The 26,764-nt window shown below is 42.9% G+C and overlaps 1 protein-coding gene across 3 annotated transcripts in view; it reads right to left on the bottom strand.

Moving 5' to 3' along the window:
• Nucleotides 1-26,764, bottom strand: part of megf6b (multiple EGF-like-domains 6b) — an 83,223-nt gene that overhangs the window by 22,672 nt on the left and 33,787 nt on the right. For 2 of the 3 annotated variants that reach the window (XM_084063601.1, XM_084063602.1), the window contains exons 5-8: nucleotides 13,699-13,821; nucleotides 4,424-4,546; nucleotides 905-1,030; nucleotides 23-145 (exon numbers count right to left, since the gene is read on the bottom strand). In XM_084063601.1, the coding sequence (XP_083919727.1) occupies nucleotides 23-145; nucleotides 905-1,030; nucleotides 4,424-4,546; nucleotides 13,699-13,821 (495 nt within the window). Of the gene's footprint in view, nucleotides 1-22; nucleotides 146-904; nucleotides 1,031-4,423; nucleotides 4,547-9,518; nucleotides 9,908-13,698; nucleotides 13,822-26,764 lie in introns of those variants that run through there. The other variant, XM_084063603.1, reaches the window with a different exon arrangement.

Raw genomic sequence — 26,764 nt, 5'->3', positions numbered from 1 at the left:
AACAAACGGATGGACATCTTACCCTCACAAGTCTTGTCGTCCTCAGTTAGAAGGAATCCCACTTTACAGTCACAGAATGTGTTGCCACCGTCGACCCGGCACTCGTGCATACAGCCTCCGTTCCTATCCGCACAGGGGTTTTGCACTGTAGCGAAAAATAAAACATATCCATTTTTAAACACAGATCCAGCACATATCAAACAAAATGTGGAACAGATCCATCACAGTAGGAGAGAACTTAATGCGGAGCATATGGTGAATACTAAATCCCCCGCCACAAGCCCACTACCTAGGCCCCATCCCTACACCAGCCTGGGCACTCTCCCTGCATATCTATGTATTTAACTTGTATTATCCAGTACAACTTCTGGGAACATTCAGTCCTGCAACAATTAGAGGAAGCCGCTCGTGGCCAACAATTACAATGTAAAAGCATCTAGACAGTCTTTTGTTTTTTGAAGAATCATAATCTTCCCTCCCCATGAGAACGGGGCCCATCACATGGCCCCAGAGGCCAGGCAAGAGACACAGATCAAAGGAGACAGGACATCAAGTGAGCAATTTTGGGGGAGAAACAGGAAAGAGGACTGATTCATACCGTTGTAATGTCTCATCCCTGAATGACGGTTAATCCTGTTCCACTGGAGACATCCTGTACAATCATTACAGCTGGCAGCTGTCGTTTCTAATATGCCTTTTTTATGTTAACATTCCTGCTTCAAAATCACACCTTCGAAAAATTATTTCTGCTCTGACTGAAAGGCAGCATCTCTTTTCTTGGTTCAGTCATCGGTTCATTATTTCCGTTTCGCAACGTTCTTCAAAAGCGAGTACCTTGTGTAACCCGTGCACTTTTACATGGCGCGGTATTGTACAGTTAGTGTGTGGATGAAAAAATACTCACATCTGCAGTGCTTGCCATCCTCCTCCAGTATGTAGTTTGACTTGCAGCGGCAGCGGAAGTGAGCAGGCGACTGCTGCACACAGTAATGCTCACAGCCTCCGTTGCTGATGGCACAGGAGTGGACAGCTACAGGACAGATAAAACACAGAGACCAATCAGTAGAGAGACGGAGGGATGGAGACAAACAGTCCAGCACAAGCAGAGTTAACTGGCAAAGACTGATAAAATAAATTAATAATTTTGGGACTGTATATAAAAAAATCTATTTCCAAAATTTCACAATCCTGTTTTCCATTTCAGAGTTGTGACATGGCAACGGCATCAGATTCACAGATTACTTTCTCAGGGAGGATGTGACCTGAGAATTGAGATACTAAGACAAACACTGCGCTAAATACCTCAGTGGATTGTTACGCTCTGCGCCATTAAAGTTCCATCACCCCAGCAATCACACAGACAGTCGAGACCGAGCAGAGAGCCCTCTGTAGCGTCGGATGAGGCGAGGGCAGGGATGGCTCAATAACCCCTCCTTTCTATCTTGCAGATGCCTTTCTCTTTTTCTCACACTGACTCCACAGTTGAAACCCCAACAGCCAGGCAGACTGTACTTGTTCCATAACGTGTAAGCTTGTATATTTTGTAAGTGGTGCATTGCAGCATTTACATAGCGACTTAATCTAAAGCGCTTTACAATGTGCATTACATTCACACATTCACACCGACAATGCAGGGAACCATGCAAGGCTGCTCTACCTCCTGATCCAATGCCGCCCGCTTTGTTGTATGAAAAATAACAGATTTTTAATGGAAGAATGCAATGAATTATTTGTTTTTGGTGAGCGACATGGCCATACAATAAAGTATAACTGGCCGTGAGTCAAGCTCCATCCATCATATGATGAGACCCTTCCAGCTCAAACATTATGCGTGCACACGTTCTGTACATGTGATGTGTGTGACCTCTCCTCTCCTGACAGATCTGGAGCTGGGGAAGGCCAACATGACTGAGAGGTTGAATTGATATCTGTGGACATCTGCTCAGTTTTTTCTGCCCCTCGCCTTCATGATGATTGATATGCATTGCAAGGAGGTACTGGTATGCACTGTGAGGCTCGATCTAGTATGTGGTCTTTGCAGCCTGCTGTGCAATGCTAAAAAACAAGACATACCGTGGATTCCAGATTAACGGCGTGGCCTTCCTGTCCGATCTTTAGCCATCGACACTAAGTTACTACTGTATGCGTGCAGTTTGTGAATGAAGCTTCAATCCATACAAATCACACTGAGGTGTTCAGTGGTGAAGTCACTCTATACAGGAGAAATGATGATGCATCGTTCCCACAGCGACTAAACTGGCTGCTTGTGGGCATGCCAACAAGTGTGATGGTAATGTCTCCTTTGGCCAAATGTCAATGGCAATCTTTATACTTTGCCTAGAAGTACAAAGGTGCTTTACAACAAGGGTCTTCAAAGTTTTTTTTCAGGCCAAGAACCCCCTTGCTGTGAGAGAGATGAAGCAGCAATTTTGTATAAAATTGTGTTTCAGATGAAACTTTTCAGTTTTTTTACTTGGTCTGCTCTTTTTTTCCATCTACACCTATACCTCTTTGCCAAAAATAGCCGATATACAAGCTCACAACGCCGCGCAGTACCAGCCGTTGTGAGCTTGTAGATCTGCTATTTTTGGCTAAAGTTCTAAGTGGTTAATGTAAAAAAAAAAAACACATTACACAAAGATTTGGCAGCCCCCCTGTAGTAACTCTGAGGACCCCCTAGGGGTCCCGGACCCCCTGTTGAAGACCCCTGCTTTACAAGATCAATGTTGAGGTATAGGTAATGTAGTCATTTTGTACATGCATAATGTAGATCAACTACGATAGAACTTTTACACTTCACCTTAATTTCACCAGACATTTCCTGGTTGTGCAGACTGTTCATGCTGCGTTTATGGCCAGAGGTGGTTATTTTTCATGGCCTCATGCACGTAGTGCTGTTTACTGTGACTGGTCTACTTTTGAGGTACAGACATACACATATTGTACGGCCAAACCAATCTAGACAGCTTGGCCTTCAGCTGTGCTATAAAACATTTTATATGCCTTATGCTTAATGTTTATGCTCCGTCGTATGTGGTGTTACGGACCAAAAATAACAGATCTTCAGTTCACAATGCATAGCGTCCAAGACACCTTAGTGTGAGCTTCTAGATCGGATCAGTAGGAATCAGTTATTAGGGAGCAAGCCAAGCATCAGGCTTAAGGGCCGTCCATCTGTATTACTCCATATTTGGGCAAGGTTGACGTCATCAATATGACGGCAGAGATTCACAGCGAGGCCACGCCATTATTACACTATTTTTTTAATAAAACACTTCTTCATTTATTTAGTCTATGAAAGAAATCTGTGAGGAGAATTCACTTCTTCTAAAATGTTTTCTAAAATGTCATAGGCAGCATCTTGAAATAATAAAATAGTGTAAAAATCTTTTTTTGCACTCAGATCTTGAGCAATCTCTCATAGCTAAATTAACACTGCATGTAAAGTTCACATATCACCAATTAGGAAATAGCTGTGGTAGTGAAAAAAAGAAGGAATAATACGTTTTAAGACTTAATCTACACAATTAATATCAGCTGTTCACTTCTCTTTTTTGCTGCGTATTTTTTTTCTGTCCATTCCATCTCAAGACCACCAGCTACCTCAATGATAAGCATCAGACATCATGTCACATGACCACTTTGATTATTAGTACAATCAATCATCTCTTCCTTAAACAGCCACCACACAAAAGGCACTCAGTGACACTATCTATCCCCATCTATTGTATCCACTTTCCTTGTAACTGCAAGCCATCCCTTTGACAGCATGCCAGAGCCAAGAAAAGCAGCATACATTTACATTTTCCATCCCAAATGTGTGAGAGGACACTCTGTATACATTCCTGGCAGTGCAAGCTGATATTGAGTTATATACTCGTGCTCCATCAGCTGTTTTTTTTTTGTTTTAAGTTTTAAGGCTGTACAGAGCTAATGCTTCTGGCATGATAGAAACAAGGTGAAGGTTCTACATAAACACTCCATTGGTCAAGACCAATAAGATCTCTCTCACACACACACACACACACACACACACACACACACACACACACACACACACACACACACACACACACACACACACACACACACACACACACACACACACACACACACACACACACACACACACACACACACACACACACACACACACACACACAATGGGGAATGAGCCTTACTTGAGATGTCAAATACCGCACTGACAGAAAGTGACATATAGGGAATGGTTTGCCTCATGACTGAAATGAGGCCTAAATATCCCCAGTCAAGAACTGACAAGGTCTAAACGGATTCTTTCTCACAAAAACAGTGAGCCTACGACTAACATGTCACACAGAGTTGTAGTTCAAAGTGATTTACTGGCACGGAGGGTTAGTTATACAACACAACCCCAGCCTCTAGTTGTCTCTAAGTTACTCACCAAGGCAGGTTCTTCCATCCACATGTAAACGAGACCCAGGGTTGCATTCGCAGTGGTAGGAGCCCCTGGTGTTAATACATCTGTGTTGGCAGCCTCCATTGTGAACCTGGCACTCATCAATATCTGCAGGAAAGGAGAGAGGGAGGGAGGGAGGGAGGGAGGGAGGGAAGTAAGGAGAGAGGGAGAGACAGGGAGCAAAGGTCCAACAGGAGAGAAATTAGTAAAATTTTTCTACAAATCCTATCCCATTATCAGATAACTACCAGTTGAAAATTAGGTCCAGCAAGCTGGAAGGCTGAGAGAGAAATTTAATATGGTCTTAAGGATGAAGATTTACTACTTAAAGCAAAGGAATGATGGATGAGGGTATAGAACTACTCTACGAGCGCATCACTACCCAAACAAACAAGTTCCCCATGTGGTAACAACTACTGAACATTTAAAACCAAATTTAAATTCCTCCGCTGCTTCTCTGAGTCCCCAGGGTACTGGACAGAAACATATGGAAACTAAATGAGAGGGATGCAAAATATACACATTCCGCAAAGCTAAGCACGGGAAATTATAAACAAATAATAAAGCAGTGGGTTCTTCATCTTAAGAGCTCCCGGAGAACAAAATACAAGTGGTTTGTTCTGAGACAACAAATTTCAAACGAGACAAACCAATTTCCAAAACCCACTCCATTTGAGGGGTCAAAGAGTAATCAATTGTTTTCTGCATTCCGTGACGGACCGCCTGTGAGATCTGACGTGGCTTGAAATACCCTGCTGTTTTGGACTGCTATACCATTAATTCTGGCACCATTATTCAGGAAAATGACCACATTAAGTCAACCTTAGATCCACCTCATATAACTGCCACAGACAGGAACAACTTAAAGACCTTGAGACATGCTTAAACAACTGAGGAGTTTGATCACACGTGTGCATCATACAATTAAAAAATATATAGTTTTAATGAAATGTTTAGGAGTTTCGGGAAATGTAGCTCGCTGCGGGGCCAGGCGTCTTACGGCCATCACAACATGAAACATTACAAGTTGAGTGCAAATGGCTCTTGGCCACTCAGTCAATGTCTGTAAAAATCACTAACACATCATAAAAAGGTCTGTTGTTTAGGGCCAAGTCAAATAACCGTGTCTGGCAAAGCAATGTGTTGCTCAGTGCGGTTCATTATGCATTATGCAAGTCCCTGCCTTAAAGCAGCTATTTTCAGCAAGGAACTATGTCAAGAATTCACAGGAAGCAATTCAAAAACCAAGGGGGTAACATTCTCTTCTAGAGAGGAACAAACGGCGGGCTATTGTTGACGTGTCATCGCCCAGTGTGAACAATGTGAAATTGTGAAACTGTAATTCAGTCGCTAACAGTTTAATGGTCACAAATCCCTTAAGTAGTTTCTGACCATTCATCCCAGTACAAATGCTCTCCTCCTCCTCCTCCTGACAATTGACAGAGACCGCTGAATGTCCCCTTAATGGGAACAGTAATTTGCACACAAATACACTAATGTGATCACACTGTTGTGACGGAAAAGCCCCCTTTTCAATGGTGACTTAGCTGCTGAAATAACTGTGGCTAATGTCATCGCGTGGCTAATGTCATCGCATGGCTAATGTCATCGTGTGGCTAATGTCATCGTGGGCCTGGGGCCCTGATTTCCCGGGGCCACTGTGGAAGTGGATATGGAACCCAGAGCCACTCGAACAGAAGGATAGCGTATGTTTCCAAGAGCCCCTGTGTCACGCTATGTGGGATGGAGGCCACATGCACAGCTGAGCCTCATCATACACATGACACGCCACCACAGCATGGTTTTCATATCAGAGCCATAAACACACAGGGAGAGAGCACATGCACACAATCAATATGTGACCTTCCCACATAATTTGCGTTAAAACCTCTCTTGGGGTTTTGTGACACAATGGAGGGAACATGGTTTGTTTGTGTAAATAGCTGACAAATGTTATTAATTACTTGACACATGAAATAACATGGTCTTGAAGAACAAAAGGATTATTTGTGCAGACAATTTTCACAATGCACTTGCTTAAAGGAGCATTTCACCCCTGGAAGAAACTGCAATCACTCAATGGTAATAGTATTTGTAGTAGATAACAGTAGCACAATTTAAAATTTGCACCCTATGGCCAGAAAAATAATGAAATCTGTGTGTTTGACTAGGTTTTGACTGGACTGCTTATTACTACAATGACCATAATGCTTTTGGTGCACTGCCCCTCCTTGTGGCAGGGGAGGTGCGGTGTGGGTGGGATCTCCAACAACGACGTTGAAACAGCATGGCAGTGTTGCCATGTCTGCTTATTATAAGCGGCTTCTTTCTAAAATGTAGTTGATATTTGGGCTTGTATCCAAATGTTTTGATTGTTGTTTAAACCAGTGGTTCTCAAAGATGTTCATGTATTTTTCCACGGACCCCGATCTGAAATTATATTTTGTGCCAGGAAGCCCCAACCAAATATGTGTTGTTAAACGATTAAAAAATACTCCACATTTTGCACTTTTTTCCCCTCAAGATTTTTTGGAAAATAGCAGATCTACAAGCTCACAATGGGTAACATCGCAACGTGTTGTGAGCTTGTAGATCGGCATTTTTCAAATATATAATATCCCATGTTAAAGTGCTCTTGGCTTAGTTATCTTCTTTTGGGCTTGTTTTCATAGACCTGGTTTCTTATTTCTTTCACAATATCTGGCAACACTGGAAGTCAGTTTGTTTACCATCTCCACGTTGTATTTGGATTCTTTCACGCTTGCGCTTGTGAAACACTACACAGGATTATTATTTCATGTCAACATTCAAGTACAACTATCAGAAGATGTAACTCAGGTAAAGTAATGCGTCACTCTTCAAATTTAACAAAAGGTCCGCGAACAAATGCGCAGTTTGGGCTGTTTTCTGTGTTCTGTTGTGTCTAAAATCTCTGGCAGGAGGGGGGTGGGGGGCTGTCCGCTGGCTGCATGACGCGTCGAGACAACATGTAGTGCGGAAAGGAATGATGTAACATCTCGTGACGTAAATAACGTCACGAGATGTTCGAAGATTACTATATATCTCAAAACACAGATCATTCACAAAAATAATAATAATTGAGTCCTAAACTTCATTACCATTGGGTCAGTTTCTTCCAGGGGTGAAATGTCCCTTTAATGTCACCAGGACGCCCCATCTATGACTCTGCCATTGAACTAAACAGTAGGCTGGCCTGCATCTTCAAATAGTGTTTGGGACCAAACACAATGGTTCTAAACTTTCCTCTTATTCAGTCGGACGCCAAACTTTGAGCTTCACTCCATCCAGGAAAGCTGGCAGGAGCCCTCTTTTCCATCCATGGTGCATGGCTTTCTTTGGTTTGGTTTCTCATGAATCCGTCCAGTGTTGTGGGACGGCTGCAGCGCACAGCGAATGAGTCCCCCTCCCGGCTGGGTTTCCACATCTAGAACACGATCCCCTCCGAGCAATAAGCCAAAGCCTCAGCAAGCCTCTGGCTTAACAGAAGGCACATTAGTTCTGTGCCCACAGCCTCCACCACGACGCTGGTGTCTTCCTCCGGCAATGGAAAAATTATAATTTAGGTTTTTCCTGCAAAATGGTTTGTTTAATGTGTTCGGCAGATAAATGACTTCAGATCATTCCGGACTTTTTCTTCTCACCCGCCTCCTAAAATCCTATGTAATTACGGCTGCATCTCGCTCCCGCAGAGACGGATTATCGGTAATGAGATGGGACGTTAAACACGGGGCCGTTTGCGTATCTTGTGGCTAAGAACTGCCGTTGGGCAACACATGAAACCAAACGCTCAATCATAATCATGTTGACGGGATCTGTCAAGTTCCTATCTGGAGTCAGGTCCTGTTTTCTGCAAGCATTACAAAACGCCTCTTTCATGATGCGTACTTCACGTGCGGCGTACTAATCTCTGCGCTGATAAGAACAAGCCTTCCCTGGCTCTGATCTGGTACAGAAGTTATCGGGGCAGTGCCAGGCGGCACGCATATACAGCAGACACATATCAGCAAGTCAGTGATTAAACAGAGTCTGGCTCAGCCATGTGCCAGCAGCAGCAACATACTCATTAATAACAAGTGTGCCAATAAACACCTGTTTGCATTCTGCAGTCTACGTCATCTAATACTGTAGATCAGTGGTTCTCAAACTTTTAAAGACCCAGATAACTCTGAGAATGTGTACAATTGGAACCCCCTCTAGGAACTTGAGAACCACTGCTGTAGATGAACAGAGATGGGATTAAAAGAAACAAATCAAGGTTGAATTGTCTTTAACCACTTGAAAGCTAGCATCCCTATTCTGGGGTGAACATTAAAGGTGTTGCGTTTGTAGATCGGCTATTTTCAGCAAAGAGATTTGGTGTCGAAGGAAAAAAAAGGAGTGGACCTAGTAAAGAGCCCCGGTGAACCCAGTCAACTCTGTACATTGTAGACCTTTATTGATCCCGTGGGGAAATTCAGTTGTCATAGCAGTCCTGCAGTTATGAAACACAGTACACAATCATTCAGAATAAGAGATACAGCTAAGTGTAAAAATAAATAAATACATGAATACATAAATACATACATACGACCCCCCCCCCCCTTTTTTTTCTTTACCCCCCCCCTTCTTTTTTGGTACCGTGTACATATAGTGTTTTATATTTGTTATGATATTGAATGTTTTGGTGCTATTTTGTATATGTTGATGAATTGAATACCTTGGATCCCAATGGAGGCTGTTTTGATGTTATCCTTTTAGACAAAGTGTTTGACTGTACTACTTTTTTTTTTTTTTTTACATTTCTGTCAAATACAATACATACATACACAAAAATTAAAAACAGATTCTCCACTCTCTTGCTTTGCCCACTGCTCTTGACCCACACCTTACTAAATAACAGTATAATAACAGTATAATTATTCATTAATTATAATTAATTATTAACATTTACTAATTAAGTATTATAAAAAAATATTATAGTGTTTAAGAAGTGCCTAACAATCTTTAGACACAATCACCCAACTCCAATGAATGCATCTAACCTGTAAGATGTACTTGAAGTGTGGAATGAACCACTCACCTGGTCCCAGGTAAGGCATGTTGTAGCCATGATATCCATGGAAGCAGTGTGGCCTATAGCAGATCCTTCTGTAGTAATTGTATGGATAGTTAGCGCCTGACGCCAGGTGCACCCGAGATTCAAGAAACATCAAGAGGAGTATCCAGCATCCTGATGCTAAAGCCATGACTAACAACTGAAACCAAAGCGCTACACGGAGCAAAAAATTATATCCTTGTAAAAAAAGTTCTAAAAAGAAACTATTTTACATTGAGGGGGAAAGAAATCCCAGCAAAACCCCAAAAATATGCAAAAAATAATAATACTTCAACTTCAATATTGGCTTTTGTCAAGACACAGGCTGGAAGAGAATTACACATAAGGGACCAGCGCAAAGAATCCTGGTTTGATTTAAGTGGCAACTCATCTGTGAAGCAGAACTACTTCATACTCACTCAGCCAACCCCCCCCCCCCCACACACACACACACACACCCCTCTCTCTCTCCTTCCCTTTCTGTATGTCCATTTCCCTGTGGAACATTCACCCTCCCTTCCACTAAAACTGAATGTCTGTCAAATTAAAGATCCTCCTTTCACTCTCTCTCTCACTCTCTCTCTCCTTTCACTCTCTCTCTCTCCCCCTTTCTCCCCATCCCAAGTTTAATACCTCCCCTCCCTCCACTAGCGCTACGTCCAACACCACATGCAGTCAAGGAGAATGATACTTCATTTTGACAGAAGTAGTGTTATGATGAATAACAACCGTTAAATATTTCTTCTTCTCGGAGTGATTCACGACAGTTGGCAATTGCACTTCTTCTGTTACTTCAAAGGCTATATAGATATAATATAAATATATATGCGTGTGTGAAAAATACCAGAGATTACAAAGGGCATGTGATTCAGGTATTGAACTATAAGGAATGTGAACAGGCCGGGTGATTTAGTGTGTCTATGCTTTTCTTTTGATATTGAAATCAAATGCCGCCAAAACCACAGCCATCACAACAGTAAAGCCAAATCTGATAAGTGCCAAAGGTAGAATATGATATTTAGAATCCAAACATTTGAGAATGGAATGGGTCTTGAAGCGAACCCATCTACTCAGGTCAGGAGCACTGCTGCTGTGCTCTCTAATCTGTTGCCAACATATACTGTACATTCAAACCCTGGTGGCTGGACCATGACAGCACTTTGTGGACCTCAAGAAGAACCAGGCTCGTTCATGGGCAAGAACACGCCCATAGCCTGTGCACAAAAATGTCCCATAAAAGACCCCTGGCAACATAAAACAGATTTGATCTAGCTTTAATCCAGGTGTTCAATTCTGATCTTACTAATACAAGCCTGAAACATTCCTTGAGATCACTGTTCTGCTCCGTAACATAAAACTATAGTCGCTACATCACACCTGAACTATCTGTAGAAACCTCAAGCCCAGACAAACCACCATATAAAAGGTCATAAAGGATTTTGCTTTTGTATTATTTTCTCTCACATACTGTACATCCAGGTACTCTCTATCTAACTCACATATCGGGCAGGCATGGAAAATTCTAACAGATGTGTACAATGCCAGCCAGATAAAGAGGAGAGCGGAGAGCGCAAAGTTAAGCACAAGACAAAGGATTGGCAAGTAGTTGATACTGGTAAAGTAAAACCATAATGTGCAAATGCCTGATGGGATACCAGAACAAAATGAGTCCCCATTAAGGGAGAGACAGTTTCCTTAAAAGACCTCGACTGTAACTGGCTGCCTCTGACTTCACAGTTAAAAAGAGCATTACCTGTTGGTTTTGGAAAAGCAGCTGCAATGCTATTAGCCTGCATAAACTGCCTCTCTCTCTCTCTCTCTCTCTCTCTCTCTCTCTCTCTCTCTCTCTCTCTCTCTCTCTCTCTCTCTCTGTCACTCTCTCTCTCTCTCTCTCTCTCTCTCTGTCACTCTCTCTTTGTGTGTGTGTGTGTGTGTGTGTGTGTGTGTGTGTGTGTGTGTGTGTGTGTGTGTGTATGTGTGTGTGTGTGTCTTTATATCTCTCTCTCTCTCTCTCTCTCTCTCTCTCTCTCTCTCTCTCTCTCTCTCTCTCTCTCTCTCTCTCTCTCTCTCTCTCTCTCTCTCTCTCTCTCTCTCTCTCAATCTCTCATAATCTCTCTCTCTCACATTTTAACCATTTATTTTTGTCCACACAAAGGAGATCATACAAGGACATAAATAGTAAAGGTGCAGTAAAGTTACATTCACAAAATCATGGCATATGTCTTGTTGTGTTACATGTTACAATAAGCATGTCACTCAGTACTCTTTGGGTATAAGTAACAGCTTCTCCGCCATACGTGGCGGCTGCCAATTATAGCTGAGACAGCACAATACTTTGCCAGCCTCTTTGCCTCCTTTGCCTTTGGGCATCCCAAGGTGTTGGAACCCTCTAACAACCAGTCTGTGGGTATGTCCTAGGCTGCCAAATATAAAAACAAATAGTCTGCACCTATAGTCCAGCTCTGAGATGGTATGTAGAAGTGGTTGGTATTTAATGACCTTTAATGACACACACACACACACACACACACACACACACACACACACACACACACACACACACACACACACACACACACACACACACACACACACACACACACACACACACACACACACACACACACACACACACACACACACACACACACACACCCACCCACCCCTATACTTCTGTACCATGAAGGTGCCAAGCGCTGTCACCTTCACCTTCATGGCAGTGATTTTCTGGCATATAATATTAATTAGGCCTGAACGTCCAGAGCGTTGAAACTGCTGTACCCCACTGGGCGTGACAACAGTTACTGTTGGCCCCCACCTCTGCTATCGATGCCATTCAAAGCAACACCGCTCATTCATAACAAGAGCCAGCCAAGAATAAGACCGGGAGCTTATATCTGGGGTATGTTCCAACAGGGATTCTATTGTAAATTCAAGTTTTTGTATACAAGCCTTTTCTCTCTCTCTTTTTTTTAAAACACTGAACAAAAGATGCATTTATTCGTCGAACTTCGTTCTTTGCCCATGCCAGGAATATAGACAATTCAACATCCCAGAGCAGATGTCTTTGATTGGGGAAAAAAATATAGTATACTGTACATGCCAAGGATTGTATTCACACAGAGTAGAAATTTTGCTTTCCTACGGCCCAATGCCGCAAATGTGCTTATTCTATTCACTTATAATAAGTGATTGTAGGAATTCATTCTGTGTTGGTTAAGTATACAGTATATAACGTAGACTCTGCCTGGAATCCAGCTATATCCATGCGGTTCCCCTATCTACAGGATGCAGTACTGTATGTCATGCAACAGGAATGCAGTGAACAGCTCTTTATAGATAGCATCATACATGCACTACCAACATTCGAATACACATCAATCTCTGCTTCCATAGCTTCTGTAAATGCTGGCAAATTACAAGCAATTACGAGTTTGCTGCTGTGGGAAGATGTTTTTCCCCATTAGACATCAGTAGCAGAGTAAAGAATGCTGTGAAATCCAGCTGTGACAACTTTCTGTTCTAATAACCATAACCTGAATGAGACCTCTCACAGGCTCTCTGACATCTCCTCTACGCTCAGCTATCAAACAGAGGAGAGATTATTCTGATTAAACCGACCACTAATAAAGATTACTTAACCAGAAACAACAAAAAGTTGGACCTTATATGTTTAAACACTTAAACCCTATACTTAGTTGACTGTATTCCCAAGGGATCTATACTAGGCCCCTTCCTGTTTTTCCTCTAAAATAATATCTAAAAAAATAGCTGATCTACAATCTCATCGCGATGTGTTGTCAATCAATTCAAAACGTATTTTTGTCAAAGGGGTGCTAGCTAAGGAATGGTCACATAAACAAACGTTATGGGGAAAAGAACCGCAATTCTATACAGTTACAGCACAAATAAAATAACATAGCATCAATGTAGAAAAGCAATGGAACATAGAGTTTGGCAATGTAAAGCAAACCCAGCACCTAATAATCTCATGCCCTTCAAATACATTTGGAATTCTCCAAGGGAGACGAGCCATCTCTGTTTCAATTTGTTCAACAAAGAGTTCCAGGCAGGAGGAGCAGAGTACACAAGGGCCCATTTTTACGCTCCCAGAATTCAATTAGAAAACAGAGGGTTTTACTGTGTGGGTTAGCAGAGGACTCACCTTGGCAGGTTTTGCCATCGTCCTTCAGTTTCTGTCCAGGGGGACACTTGCAGTAGAAGCTCCCGATGGTGTTGCAGCAGAGGGCCTCACATCCTCCGTTGGTCTCCTCACACTCATTCACATCTGACGGGGAGAGCCAAGAGGGAAAATGTTAAAAGTGCAACCAAAATGAGAGAAGAGAGAGAGCCATTGTAGGAAAACAAAGAGTTAAATGGAAAGTGAGAGTTTCATAACAGGACAGGACGAGAAACATCTGCGACATTAAACTCATCAGTCACATGTGTTCTTTAAAAGGCCACGCCAACATGGTTCACTGAACAAGCAGTGTCTCAGTTGAAGGAAAGAAATTGGAATACAACTTTATTTTTGAACCGCGTAGGAAAGATTAGGAAAGAATGTCTCTGTTTCATTTCATGTCACTCTTGTTAAGTTTCAAATGTCTTGCTCCGAATGAGCTTGAATTAAATTCTTACACGTTTGGAATGGTCCTTCAATGCTTGGACAACTGTGATTCATGACTTATTGACATTAGGATATTATGGGACTCTGTGTACACACACTGTTTCCATCCTCAAGTCTGTTTCACTCAGTGTCCAACAACACATTGTCGAGGAAAACTATTTTCAAATTGAAAATCAAAACATATCACGGAAACTATCTGATCTGTGACGAGAAAATTATCAGAAATGTTATATTCTGCCATAGTATCAAATGCACAAAAGGGAAAGACAGTAATGGCTCCTCTCTCACCCTTAAACTTCTTCCAAAGCAAATCAGAGTTCAGCGCATGTACAGTAAATAGAGCCACGTCCTTACACGCACTTCTGGTTTTCCATTTATATTTTCTATCATCCTGCCTAAATTGTCATCAACTGAACCACATGAATTCTCTCACGCTGATTCACCATCTCCACACTGGCCACAACGACACAGATTTGACGACCCGACGTAGAATTTGAAGTACTGGCTGATGAGGAAACATTGAAATTCACAATGAGAGGATTAGTACAGTACGTTATGGCTTGGCCAGATTCACACTGCAATGTCAGGACATAGGCCTGCACTGCAAGCACTGTAGTAGAAAGTTTGTTCACATGGGGGTTGGGGGGGGTAGAGGTTGTCAGAGGAGATTATATTTAAAGTGAAGTTTTAGACTTGCTGACACACCGTATCGCAGGTCTGTTTCATTTGCCATGCCCACAGAAGGAATTTTGGACTGAGAACAGGGGACAGCAGAGAGAAGGCGAGGGGTATTTGCTTGGCTCTAATCATCACGTAAACCCTTCCCATGTCCATAAAAGCAGAGGATTGTAGAAGATGCAGAATATTGCCAAGAAAAGTACAGCACCATTATTTCCCCTCCAGTGCCTTTCACTGCATTCAGGCAATGCTAGGACTCAACCAGCCAATTAAGGCACTTCCCTCTCAGTTTGCAACATCTGGAAATGTTAACACCAACACACTATGCTCTTTATATTAAGCATTACCATAACAATGCATCACTCTGTGCCATAAAAACTATATATAATCTTCAAATCATGCATAATGAGGTTTCACGCTGAGCATTTACAGTAGAAGAAATCCTCTCACCCTATAATAAAAGAGCTTCTGATCAATTTTTGAAATCGATTCTTATGGAAAAGGGACCACATCTCTCCCATACTGGCTTCTCTTTACTGGCTGCCTGTCAAATACAGTACATATTGAGTTCAAGTTTTATTGTTAGTTTTATTATTTTTTAAACACTTCATGGGCCTGGCATCAAAATATATGTCTGACCTCCTTTGCCCCATTCCACATCCAGGCCTCTCACCAATGACTCCTGTCTGTTCCTCAGTCCTGGTTAACCACTAAGGGTGACTGTGTCTACTCTATTGCTGCCCTAGGCTTTGGAATAGTTTACCACTTTTTATTAAGTCTTCCCTCTACATTGACTCTTTGAAATGAAAACATTTATTTATCCCCGCCGAGCTGGAGCGAAAAATATTGTGTGTGTGTGTGTGTGTGTGTGTGTGTGTGTGTGTGTGTGTGTGTGTGTGTGTGTGTGTGTGTGTGTGTGTGTGTGTGTGTGTGTGCGTGCGTGCGTGCGTGCGTGCGTGCGTGCGTGCGTGCGTGCGTGCGTGCGTATGTGTGTGAGTGTGTGCGAGTTTGTCTGTCCACAGCTAATCTAACAAAGTAGTACAACGATCAGCATCATATTTCTTGTGCAAACTGCCAGCAAGCCAAGGAACTAAATTCCTGATTGTTTTTCACATTGGTCACTGACAACTATGTTATTTTTGTGAATTTATAACCTCAGACCCACTTTCCTTCCAGGCTATGGGATACGTGTCCGTGACACTATAGAGTGGGATTAGCCAATCGGGCGCAAACTGTCAATCCGGTGTATGGGATCAACACCACACTACAATTCCCTCCTGTCGGCTGCAGTCGTTCAACTCTATTACATTGTGCAGTAGTTGATCATCTGTGCATGTAAAAAACTGTTTTCAGCAAACCTCTTTGTTACAACATTTTGTCGTTATTGATGAAGTTTCTAAAGATCTCCGATAGAGACGAGCCTACTGCCCTCTGCCTTGTATTGCCTCTCTTCCACACACAGTGTCTGCTGCTGATGTACAGTACACACACAGAGACAGAGCAAGGGACAGCCAGAGCGAGGGAGAGAGAGAGCGAGGGAGAGAGAGAGTGATGGAGAGCCAGAGCGAATGAGAGAGAGTGATCACAAGGGAGAGAGAGAGAGAGCAATGGAAAGCCCGAGCAAGGCAGAGAGAGAGAGGAGGGAAAGAGACAGACCCACAGAGTCTACTGCAAGACCGTGTTTGATTAACACCAACGTATACAGTACATTTATAAGCACGCACAAACTTAAGTTGTGGCTTGTTTTGAATAATGTTCAATTCGTGTTGCATCCAGGTTTCCAAGTTTCCCCACTTGATCATCTGACATAATGTATTCAAGTGGCATTTTCCTGGTGGAAAATAGATTTTTTTGAATGCATCTTTTTTTTTTTTTTTTTTCATTGATGTTTTCAAAATGCGCTTTAAAAATAAACTTGACTTGGCTTATGTAGAAAGGGTTTCTTATAATATACAGGGTGGGATTCTGGTATTGATTGTTGGCCTACAGTATTTCTTCTAGTGGATTTTCCGGTGAGTGACAACCGGGACATTTTCTAAAAAGCTTACTTCATTTGAGCAGTGGTGTAAAGTATATTTCCTCAAGTACTGTAGGCCTACTTAAGTAAAATGTTGAGGTACTTTTACTTTACTGGAGTACTTCCAATTTTCAATACTTTTACTTCTACTCCATTACATCTCTTTTTTCTTCATAGCAACAGGAGATATCATTTTTCGAAGATTTAGACTTGAATCCACTTCCTGGTTAACTTATGACTTCAAAAGCCTGTATCTCTGCTCCTGTGTACTTTTTTTTTTACAATGTTAATTTGACTATTTTCAACTGGCTGCAACTATGGAACGGATTACCAAATGTTTTTAATCCCCCCCCCCCCCCCCCCGATTGTACGAGACCTCTATCTGTGTAATGAGGGGATCACCGTGAGGACGGTGATCACTGAAAATATTTTGTGACTACTTGAAAAAGGTTCAAAAATTGTTAAAAATCCAGGCACTCAACGTACATTTTTTTTATAAACCTCTGGCACCTCAAGTGTTAAATACAAAATGTGAGTACTTTTTCCACCACTGCATTTGAGTGTCCGAGCTGATGACAGATCTGAATAGAAACAGATTCAGGGAATGTGACAACAAATAGTCTCTGGAGGCACGTGGAGAATGACATCAATTACACTTGGTGACCTAGAGGTAATGTGACTGCAGCTCCTCAGGGAACATGTGTACTTTTCATGTCGATAGCACTTAGGTGCGTGTGTGTGTGTGTGTGTGTGTGTGTGTGTGTGTGTGTGTGTGTGTGTGTGTGTGTGTGTGTGTGTGTGTGTGTGTGTGTGTGTGTGTGTGTGTGTGTTGTGTAAGTGTTAAGTGTTAAGGGTGGGGGGCGGGGGATGTTGCCCTCGGGCCACACACCTGTGTGGCAGGCAGCCTGCACAGACGGCTGCCCAGGGTCAGTGTCACGCTCGGCGCTCATGAGTCATTCTGCCCAATAAGCAAAGAGGAATGCTGAACTGCTTTGGGTCAGGAGAGGACACCAGTCTCTGCACTGGATACACAAACAACCAGCTCCATTAGAGATAAAGTATCAACCTACAATGAAAGGCCACGTCTGGCCAACGTAAGCCATAATACACTGCCTGATCGAGAGTAAATTGATTTCATAACAAGAAAAGTTTTCCAAAAGAGATGAAATTGACTTGCACATAAGTTGTGAACCCCCTGACCCCTGAAATCATGCGTGGGTCGCCCCTTGGTTGGGAGCACAGGCTGTACCCACACTTGACTCCAGGGGGCAGTGGTGAGATTCTCCAGTTTTTCAGGTCTCTGTCCAACAGCCATCCATCAATCCTTCAACAGGGTTAACCTCCAGCGGTGTGATCGTACACATCTAACAAAGTACAACAGCTGCGAGAGAGCTGAGCCTCCTTTCCAAAATAACAAATGAGTCTTTCAAAAAAAAGGAAAAAATCAAGATCAACCGCATCTTGAGGTGAGCCAGACCGAAACATCGATTTGATCTGCAATTATGCAGCCAATGTAGATCGTCTATTGTTGAATATTTTTTAATTGAAATTGGTTTAAGGGAGTACGGGGGCGGAGGGCAAGCCGGCAGACCTCTGACGTCATTCTGACTCAGCCATAAACAAACCACGGCCAGATGTGAGGGCCGTGGTTTGTAAGGCCGAACCTCTAGTAAGTTAAATGTTCTCAAATTCAAACATTCAGAAAATGTAGCTGTTTTTGACTAAAATATTGGTCAAAAACATGGCTGATGATCTAAGACTCTCCAAAATTATGATCGGTATCGGGCCCAAAAATCTAGCATGGGTCAGGCTCCAGATCTCTGAGCCCCTGGGGATACGTGTGAGCATTTCCGATGAGATTACATGCCTGAGACAAAGCCTAGCCGTCTGTCTGTGGGGATCCTCTCTGTGGAGGTCAGAGGTCAGGGTCAGAGGCTGTGGGTCAGGGTTTAATCCATGTAGGGCACTGGTTCCCGACATTTTCTGGATCAGGGCCCACTTGAAAATCGTGTAAGTGTTCGTGGCCCACCCATCTGTCCACTTAACAGATGAGTGGGCTGCGTGCATTTTCAGAGTAAATCGGGCCCACTTGCAATATGCTCCTCACTGCCCACCAGTGGGCCCCGGCACACAGGTTATAGGAATCACTGATATGAGAGGAAAATGCAGGAGAAACATTTCACTATGAGATGGATGGTCATATAATTTATATATACAGTATATACATACAGTATATTCTCAGCAATAAGTGAGTTCTCACGTGAATACAAGTACATACATATGCATACACGCTTTCTTGCATACATACAAGTAGACAAGCATATTCACACAAACCCACAGGCTCACACACGTTCACACTGTGAGCTTGTGTGCGCCTGTGTGTGTGTGTGCGGCCTGTGCGCGCGCACACACACACACACACACACACACACACACACACACACACACACACACACACACACACACACACACACACACACACACACACACACACACACACATACACACACACACACACACACACACGTGCGCAACTACGCATGCACACACACAACACACACACACACACACACACACACACGTGCGCAACTACGCACGCACACACACAACACACGCATGCATGCATTGCACACACACACGCACGCACAGTCGCACACACACACACACAAACGCAGGCAAACACACACACAGGTCTTTTTTGTGTGTGTTCAGCTGGTTCTGATCAGAGCTATCCCAACACAGCAGGTATGTAGGGCTCCTCCATACCTTTCTAACGCGCTGCCGACCGAACCGCAGTCAACCTGCCCTCTGTCTGTGTCCTCATGGCCCATTGACTCTTACAACCAGCTGGTGTCTGCTGCCTGGCAGCCACCCAGACGCACAAACACAGCAGCTCTCAATCACAAATCACCTCCGAACGAAGGGTCAGTGTCTTCGCTGTGTGACGGTGCGTTGTTCTGTGACATACCGCCATCCAACATCTACACCAGTGCGGGGAAGGCGCCAAAAATTGCTAAACGCTGTTATGTCTTCCCGTAAACGAAACCACAAAATAAAACAAATCTCTGATACGGACGAAAATTGTGCATTTCCCTGCGGTGGAAGGACGGTGCATTCTGGAGCAATCTGGAGAAGAATGGAAAAACAAACACGCGTTGCTCAAAAACCTGTGATTTCTTTTCTTTTTTCTGCTGCAGCGGGTCAGCTGCGCCAGGGTTTACATTCCAGAACAGTATTGTGTGACTTCCTGCGATAAGGACGACCGCCACTGCTCCCAGGAGGACGAGGCTAATGTCCAGCAGGACTACAGGGGGCTAACACTAATACAACGACAGGGCCAAGCAAAACCACCAGGCCTGTGATACCATCTCCTGGGTCATGGGCCGGAACATTGCAGCATTCATCAAGGGAGTGGGGTGTGTGTGTGTGTGTGTGTGTGTGTGTGTGTGTGTGTGTGTGTGTGTGTGTGTGTGTGTGTGTGTGTGTGTGTGTAGAGGGGGGCTTTACGTAGCCTGGCCAGTTTCCTTCTAGGGCCCTGATCTAAAAACCTGCTGGGGTAATAATCCGCTTTCCCTTCGGTCTTTGCAGCTGCTTTCATTTACCAGGTGCGACAGAGAGGCTATCGGCCGACGGCCGTCACCCTGCAGGATTCATAAGACTTTCATGTATGATTGGCTCTGGAGCGAGGAGGATTTCATATTGTTGAGGTCCCTCTGCTCTGCAGTCTACCTGATATGCACATGTGTCGGACCAGTGGATACGGCGGTGGAAGATGTTTTATGAGAACATGTTGTGTGAGGATGACAAACGAATCCCCTTGTGGACGATCCCAGAACCTGTGAACTGGAATTGACAATCACTTCACACCGTTTCCCAGGAAACCTTTCCTCACCTTTGACCTTCAGTATAAATGACCCTTAAAATGTTTATTGTAGAGGACACGTTTTCTTCACACGATGAACCAAGCCAATGGGGGATCTTTAAGTGGCCAAATCTGGTATTGCAAGTTTGTGTCAGTATAGGGGCCCACTACATGAATGAAAAGGGTTTCGACCAATGGGGCTTGCACACAGAGGTAGTCCATGATAGTCACACTACTGCAAATATGACAGGGTGGGCCCCATGATGTTATCAAACCAGAGGGCCCAAACCCAGAAGGAGGGGAGTATGCGCTGGCTGAGCAACTTAATTGAAATGAACGGGTGGGGATTTTCGGTCAGTCCTCTAGAGTATGCGTTGAACACACTGGAAAATCCAGAGTGTTAGTTTAAATCGTGTGTAAAGTGTAAAGATGGACCCAGGGACGGAGGTACCACTTGAGCACTATTCACCATTAAAAAATCGCTGATCTACATGCTCACAACGGGTTCTGAGCGTTTAGATCGGCCATTTATTTTAACGTTTTCCCAAAATAGGGGCACCAGGGTGCAAGAGTTTAAAGCAGATGTGCACATAAAGCTATCGTATCAGCCAACGAACACCTCTTACACTTTCAAGCGAATGTCTCACAGCCAGTCGAACAAACACATTCAAAACGTTTTATCCAAACCCCAGAAATACCTTTGCAGTCATCACTTGTCTGTGTTGGGTTGAGTTGTTGCAGAGCTTTTATTCTCTAATGTCTGTGTATAATGCTTCTCTGCCAGACTGCTGTCTCTGTGCTATGTAAATATTTATAGCCAAATCAGACATGGCAGGAGGTCGAAAGGATAGACGAGATCAAGAAACCGTCTCACCTTCAATTAAAACAGACACGTTTGGACAAACAGCCCTTTGCAGGTGTGATATATCGTTCTCCATCACTAGCCAGTCACAAAAAATATTATACAAATCAAAAAGCCAAGGACCTGTCATAATCTTAAGTTGATGCACAATTAATGGATACCTACACATTTTTAGATGTTCCATCTGAATCTTACATCATTTATGATGTCTGAAGAATGGAAGAAATCTGAAGAAAAGCTCACACTAGATTGAAACCACAAATAAGGCAACAATCAGTAAAGACAGCAGTAATTTGCTCCAGGGTCGAAATCCTATCTGAAAAATAAACAAAGAGAGGAAAAACATAATCACAGAATACACCTACAGTAGCCTGCCATCTGTTTGTAATCATCACAAGTTCAACACTGCCCCCTGCTGTTAATGCTTTGCTAAACCAAGCAAGGTCGTGGACTGCAAGTTGCTTAGCTTGTTGTCAAGAAGATGCAATTCTGTTTTACATCTTCATCACATCACTGACTGTCACTACATCATATAGAATCAAAACACACCTCACATACTAGCCCATGCAGCTAATGAGGTAAACGTCCCTCACGTGGATATAACCCACCACCCCAGTTTCTCAATGGTTGGTCTGGGGACCGGCAGCGGCAACCAGATGGACCCTTACAGGTCCATCTGGTTGAGAGTTAAATTAACACTGATGTTACAGCGTAGATAGGGGTCACAGAGATATATAAAAAATAACTGTATCAAATGGGGGTCAGTGGGCTAATGCAAACCAAACTGGGGGTCCTTGAAATTAAAAAGGCTGATAATCACTGCACTAGCCTACACTGGCACGCTCAAACGTATGATCACACTGGGCATCCAGACACTTCCACGCTAATGCTGTCAGAGTGGCAGTTAAGGCTTTGAATTTCTTCCTAACGCTCTGTAATTGTGGCCGCGCTTTGGCAGCTGAGTTGTTGTTAAGTGGCGGTGCCATTCGGATGTGGCGCACCGACTGTCTCTGATCCTTAGGCTTTCCTAAATCCAGAGCCGTTCAAAAATGTCCCCTTTACGATAGACGACTAACCACACACAGACTAATGCTCCGATATGTCGTTAAAGACCCAAATCTGTACTGAAATCTGTACTTACGTATGTTCCAGAACCACAAAGATTTCCGTGAAGTCATTTACGATGTGTCTCACTTTTGCAGCAGTTTTAAGAGGTTGAATTTGATGACAACCTCAATATCAGAGTAATGCACATCTTGGTACAGAGAATGAAAAGCTTTTTTTTTCTCTTTTTACTTCACTTACCCCACTTAAAGATTTTCCAAAACAAACACAGACACAAGCAAAAAAAAGGTCCTCAGTATCCTTTCAGTATGATGGATTGATGAAAGTTGTCTTAAGTCTTGTCATTGGTAGTATGTCTCTCATGTGAAAGTGCAGACGGACACAATCCACCCAAATTCTCTGCATATCTGTCTTTTCAAACAGCTGTCTTTTGTTTTTATACAATTTTTCTTCCTGAGACGTGTGTTGACAAGAAACCACAGACAAATAAGTCAGGCTCATCCAGAGAGGGACTTGGTCGTGCTGAGAGAAGCGCTGAGACATTAACTGACCCGAATAAGAAACATGAAAAAACATCAATCAATCAAGCTACTGGTAGTCTTTGTTTAAGGACCACGAGCCTTAATAAAAGAATGTAATATTATTTGTGTGTATTTGACCACAAAGGGATTTATGTCACATCAAAGACACCCAAATCCAGTGTGTGTTTAGTGAACACCCTGGTTCACTGAATCTTTACTCCTGTAATCACTATTTTGATGGCCTGTTTCACTCCACCATGAAGCGAGTGTGTGTGTGTGTGTGTGTGTGTGTGTGTGTGTGTGTGTGTGTGTGTGTGTGTGTGTGTGTGTGTGTGTGTGTGTGTGTGTGTGTGTGTGTGTGTGTGTGTGTGTGTGTGTGTGTGTGTGTGTGTGTGTGTGTGTGTGTGTGTGTGATGAGTTACTCACCCCTTTCTTAAGACCCAAGCTGTCCAGTGGTGGAGATTAACTGAGTCTGTTAGTACTTAAGTACAATTTTTAGGTACTTTTACTTTACTTGAGTATTTCTATTTTTCAATACTTCTACTAACTACATCTCAGAGGCAAATATTATACTTTCTTACTCCACTACAATTATTTGAAAACTATATTTAGAAGTTCCTCTGTAGATTTTAGATTATTACATTATATAGATTAACCTAAGCCCTATTTAATAATTCATCTAATCAGAAAATAGCCGATCTACAAGTTCACAACGCGTCATGATGCGACAAGTTGTGAGCTTGTAAGTCTTTGAAAGATTTGGACAATTTTGAAAACTAGTGAAATGGGACATTCGGCATAATGAGCACTTTTACTTTTGGTACTTTAAGTATATTAATCTGGTTGTTTGTAACTGTGAATTTGGCCAGTCTCTCAGGGGGGAGGATGGGTAGTTTATTATTGTTATTGCTGTAGTTTTCATTTGCTATTGAATTTGAAAACTGAATAAAAACATTTGAATAATAATAAGCATATTACTCTGATGCCAATACTTTTGTACTTTTACTCAAATAAATGTTTAATACAGACATTTTACTTGTAACAGGTTATTTCTACATTGTGGTATTGCTACTTTTACTCAAGTAAAAAATCTGAGTACTTCTTCCACCACTGGGTGTGTGGTTTTGTGTGTTATGAGCTACTCACCCTTGTGTTAAGACCTGCCTCACTCTCTGAGCTTTAAATTTACTCTTAGCTACAGCTGAGTGCTGCTAGCATAACCCCATGCTTGCCAAATGCTCAGGGCAGCTCAAACCACTCAACTGAGAAAGTCACAAGGCTGAGGCGGCCCATGTCATCCAGAGGGGAGACAACCTGAACTGAAGACCCCCAAACCATTTTTTACAGATAGATCAACACTCAGGATTCGACTGTGTACAGTGTCAGAGACAATGCTCGCTCTGATTATCCCTGAGTATTGATATGCCTGTGTAGAAGACGATCGTTCAAAAGTGGCAACGAATGCAGATGTTTTATCCATTTAAGCCCTATACTGTACACTTTGTAGTACGACAAATAGCAAAAATAGCCAATCTACAAGTCTTGATGCAACGTATTATGAACTTGTAGATGGGCTATTTTATTTTGTATTTTGTGAAAGTTCAATTTTTCTTTATTTTGAAGTTTCAACTGAACATGCCCAAAAGGGACGCCAGGTTGAAAGTGCTTAGTCATAAGCTGGACTTACAACTAATTTTTACTATTAGCACTAATTCACAGGCCATAACTCAGACAAAAAGAAAATAGGGCAACTGCAAAAGCAGCTATGCATAACACTCCCACCAGAATAACATTTTATGATCTACAACACAGACGAAAGGCAAATACCGTTTTGTACCCTTGGGACGTGTACTCTGACCCTTTGCGTGTGCTCTGTCTGTGCGCTACCTGTTAGGACCTGTCTGTTCCAACCCCTGACCCAGGAGCAGTTCTGCTGGGTGACTGGGACAACACGCGAGAGGACGGCAGGAATTCAAAAATGACTTGTTGTGGTTTCCAACGTGTCTCTCTCTCCGTTTGCATGTGTACCATGTACAGCTGTGGTATGTGTACTAGCGCCATAGCGGATGGAAATTCGCCCCAGAGCTCATGGCCCTTGGGGGGGAATGCAAATACACAGCCATCAAGTACAGGGAGAAAATTAAAAAATGATTGAAATAATGTAACCACTTACGGCTTAGGCCCTATATAGTTTGTCGTATGACAAATAGCTGAAATAGGCAATCTACAATCTCACACTGTGTGATGCGTTGTGAGCTGGTAGACCCCCCCCCCCCCCCCCCCCAAAAAAAAAACGTTCAAAATTGTCACCATGACATGCCGAAAATAGGGATGCCAGGGTTAATGAAAAAAAAATAGGTAATGTTTAAAATGTTTAAAATAGAAAGTGCTCTGAACTTTTGAATCACTTATTCTCAATGTTAAAGTAACACTACAAGCTATAGTCCTTTTCAAATGTCTAAGCACGGAAGGTGGAAGTGGTTATCTACTCCATGCGGATAGTGACGGCGGTAATGAGAATCAAAACTACATTTTAAGTACCAACAAACAGCCAAGCCATTGGAGAGGTGAGTGACCCTGTCCCGTTACATTTCCATCAGATTAGCATCCACTTTTTCACACCCCACATCACCTCCAGAAAAAACAGGCTGTGTGTTCAGAGTTGATGCTGCAGCAGCCAGATAAACATCCCCCAGGCCCAAGTGGATCCAGTGTAAAGATAACACACAACAGACGACGTATGTTGCAGGTGAAGAGAAAGCAGGGATTAGCGGTGAAAAGCTTGTGGTCTATGGCAGTGGTTCTCGAACATTTACATTTCAAGGATCCCCAGTTTGGTAAGCATTAGGCCGCCACGGACCCCCATAACTGTGAGTGTACAAATGGAACAGAATGGACCTGTAAGGGTCCATTTGTTTCTGTTTGTACTCTCTGAGTTACATACCTGGTAAGGTTCCTAACTATCACTAGTTCAGCTAGAGACCCTCTGGAACCCCCTAACGGACCCCTGGGGATCCCCTGACCCGACTTTGAGAATGAATGGTCTATGGCAGTGGTTTTCAAACGTTTTGTGCCCAAGGCACACCAAAGGGCAAGTCAAAATCTTAAGGCACACCTGTATTCATATCCATGCAAACTAGTGTTACTGAACCACCCTTATCACTCTGTAAACATTCAGCTTTATTTACTAATGCCAAACAAAATGTTTGCCCATTTAATCCCTATTTTATACTTTCACAAATGAAAGTAGAATATAGGCCTACACCATGTAGAATTGCACATAAATGAGAACAAAGGCAAAAGTAGAACGATTCTGTAAATATGGAGTGAGATATCAGTGTGATATCAGCGGTCTACCTGGACGCATGAGGAGATAAGGAAAATCAGGGGAACCCTGGTAGAGGGGGAGATGGGCCCAATGCCCCATTATTCCTCTAATTGTATTTAGCAAACGCATGTCCACTCAGATTTATGCAAACAACTCCATGCTCTCACCCCCAGCATGACCGGCAGCGACCTTTCGTCAGTCCTGCTGTAAAGAGCCTAATGAGGCCGGGATGGGAGTCATGCAAGGCCAAGACCCAAGCACAATTAGGAAA

This window comes from Gymnoscopelus microlampas (assembly GCF_963454915.1).
Source record: "Gymnoscopelus microlampas genome assembly, chromosome: 7".
In the NCBI taxonomy this organism is placed as follows: Eukaryota; Metazoa; Chordata; class Actinopteri; order Myctophiformes; family Myctophidae; genus Gymnoscopelus; species Gymnoscopelus microlampas.
The sequence above is the reverse complement of the archived record's forward strand: the minus strand, read 5'-3'. Positions and strand labels throughout refer to the sequence as shown.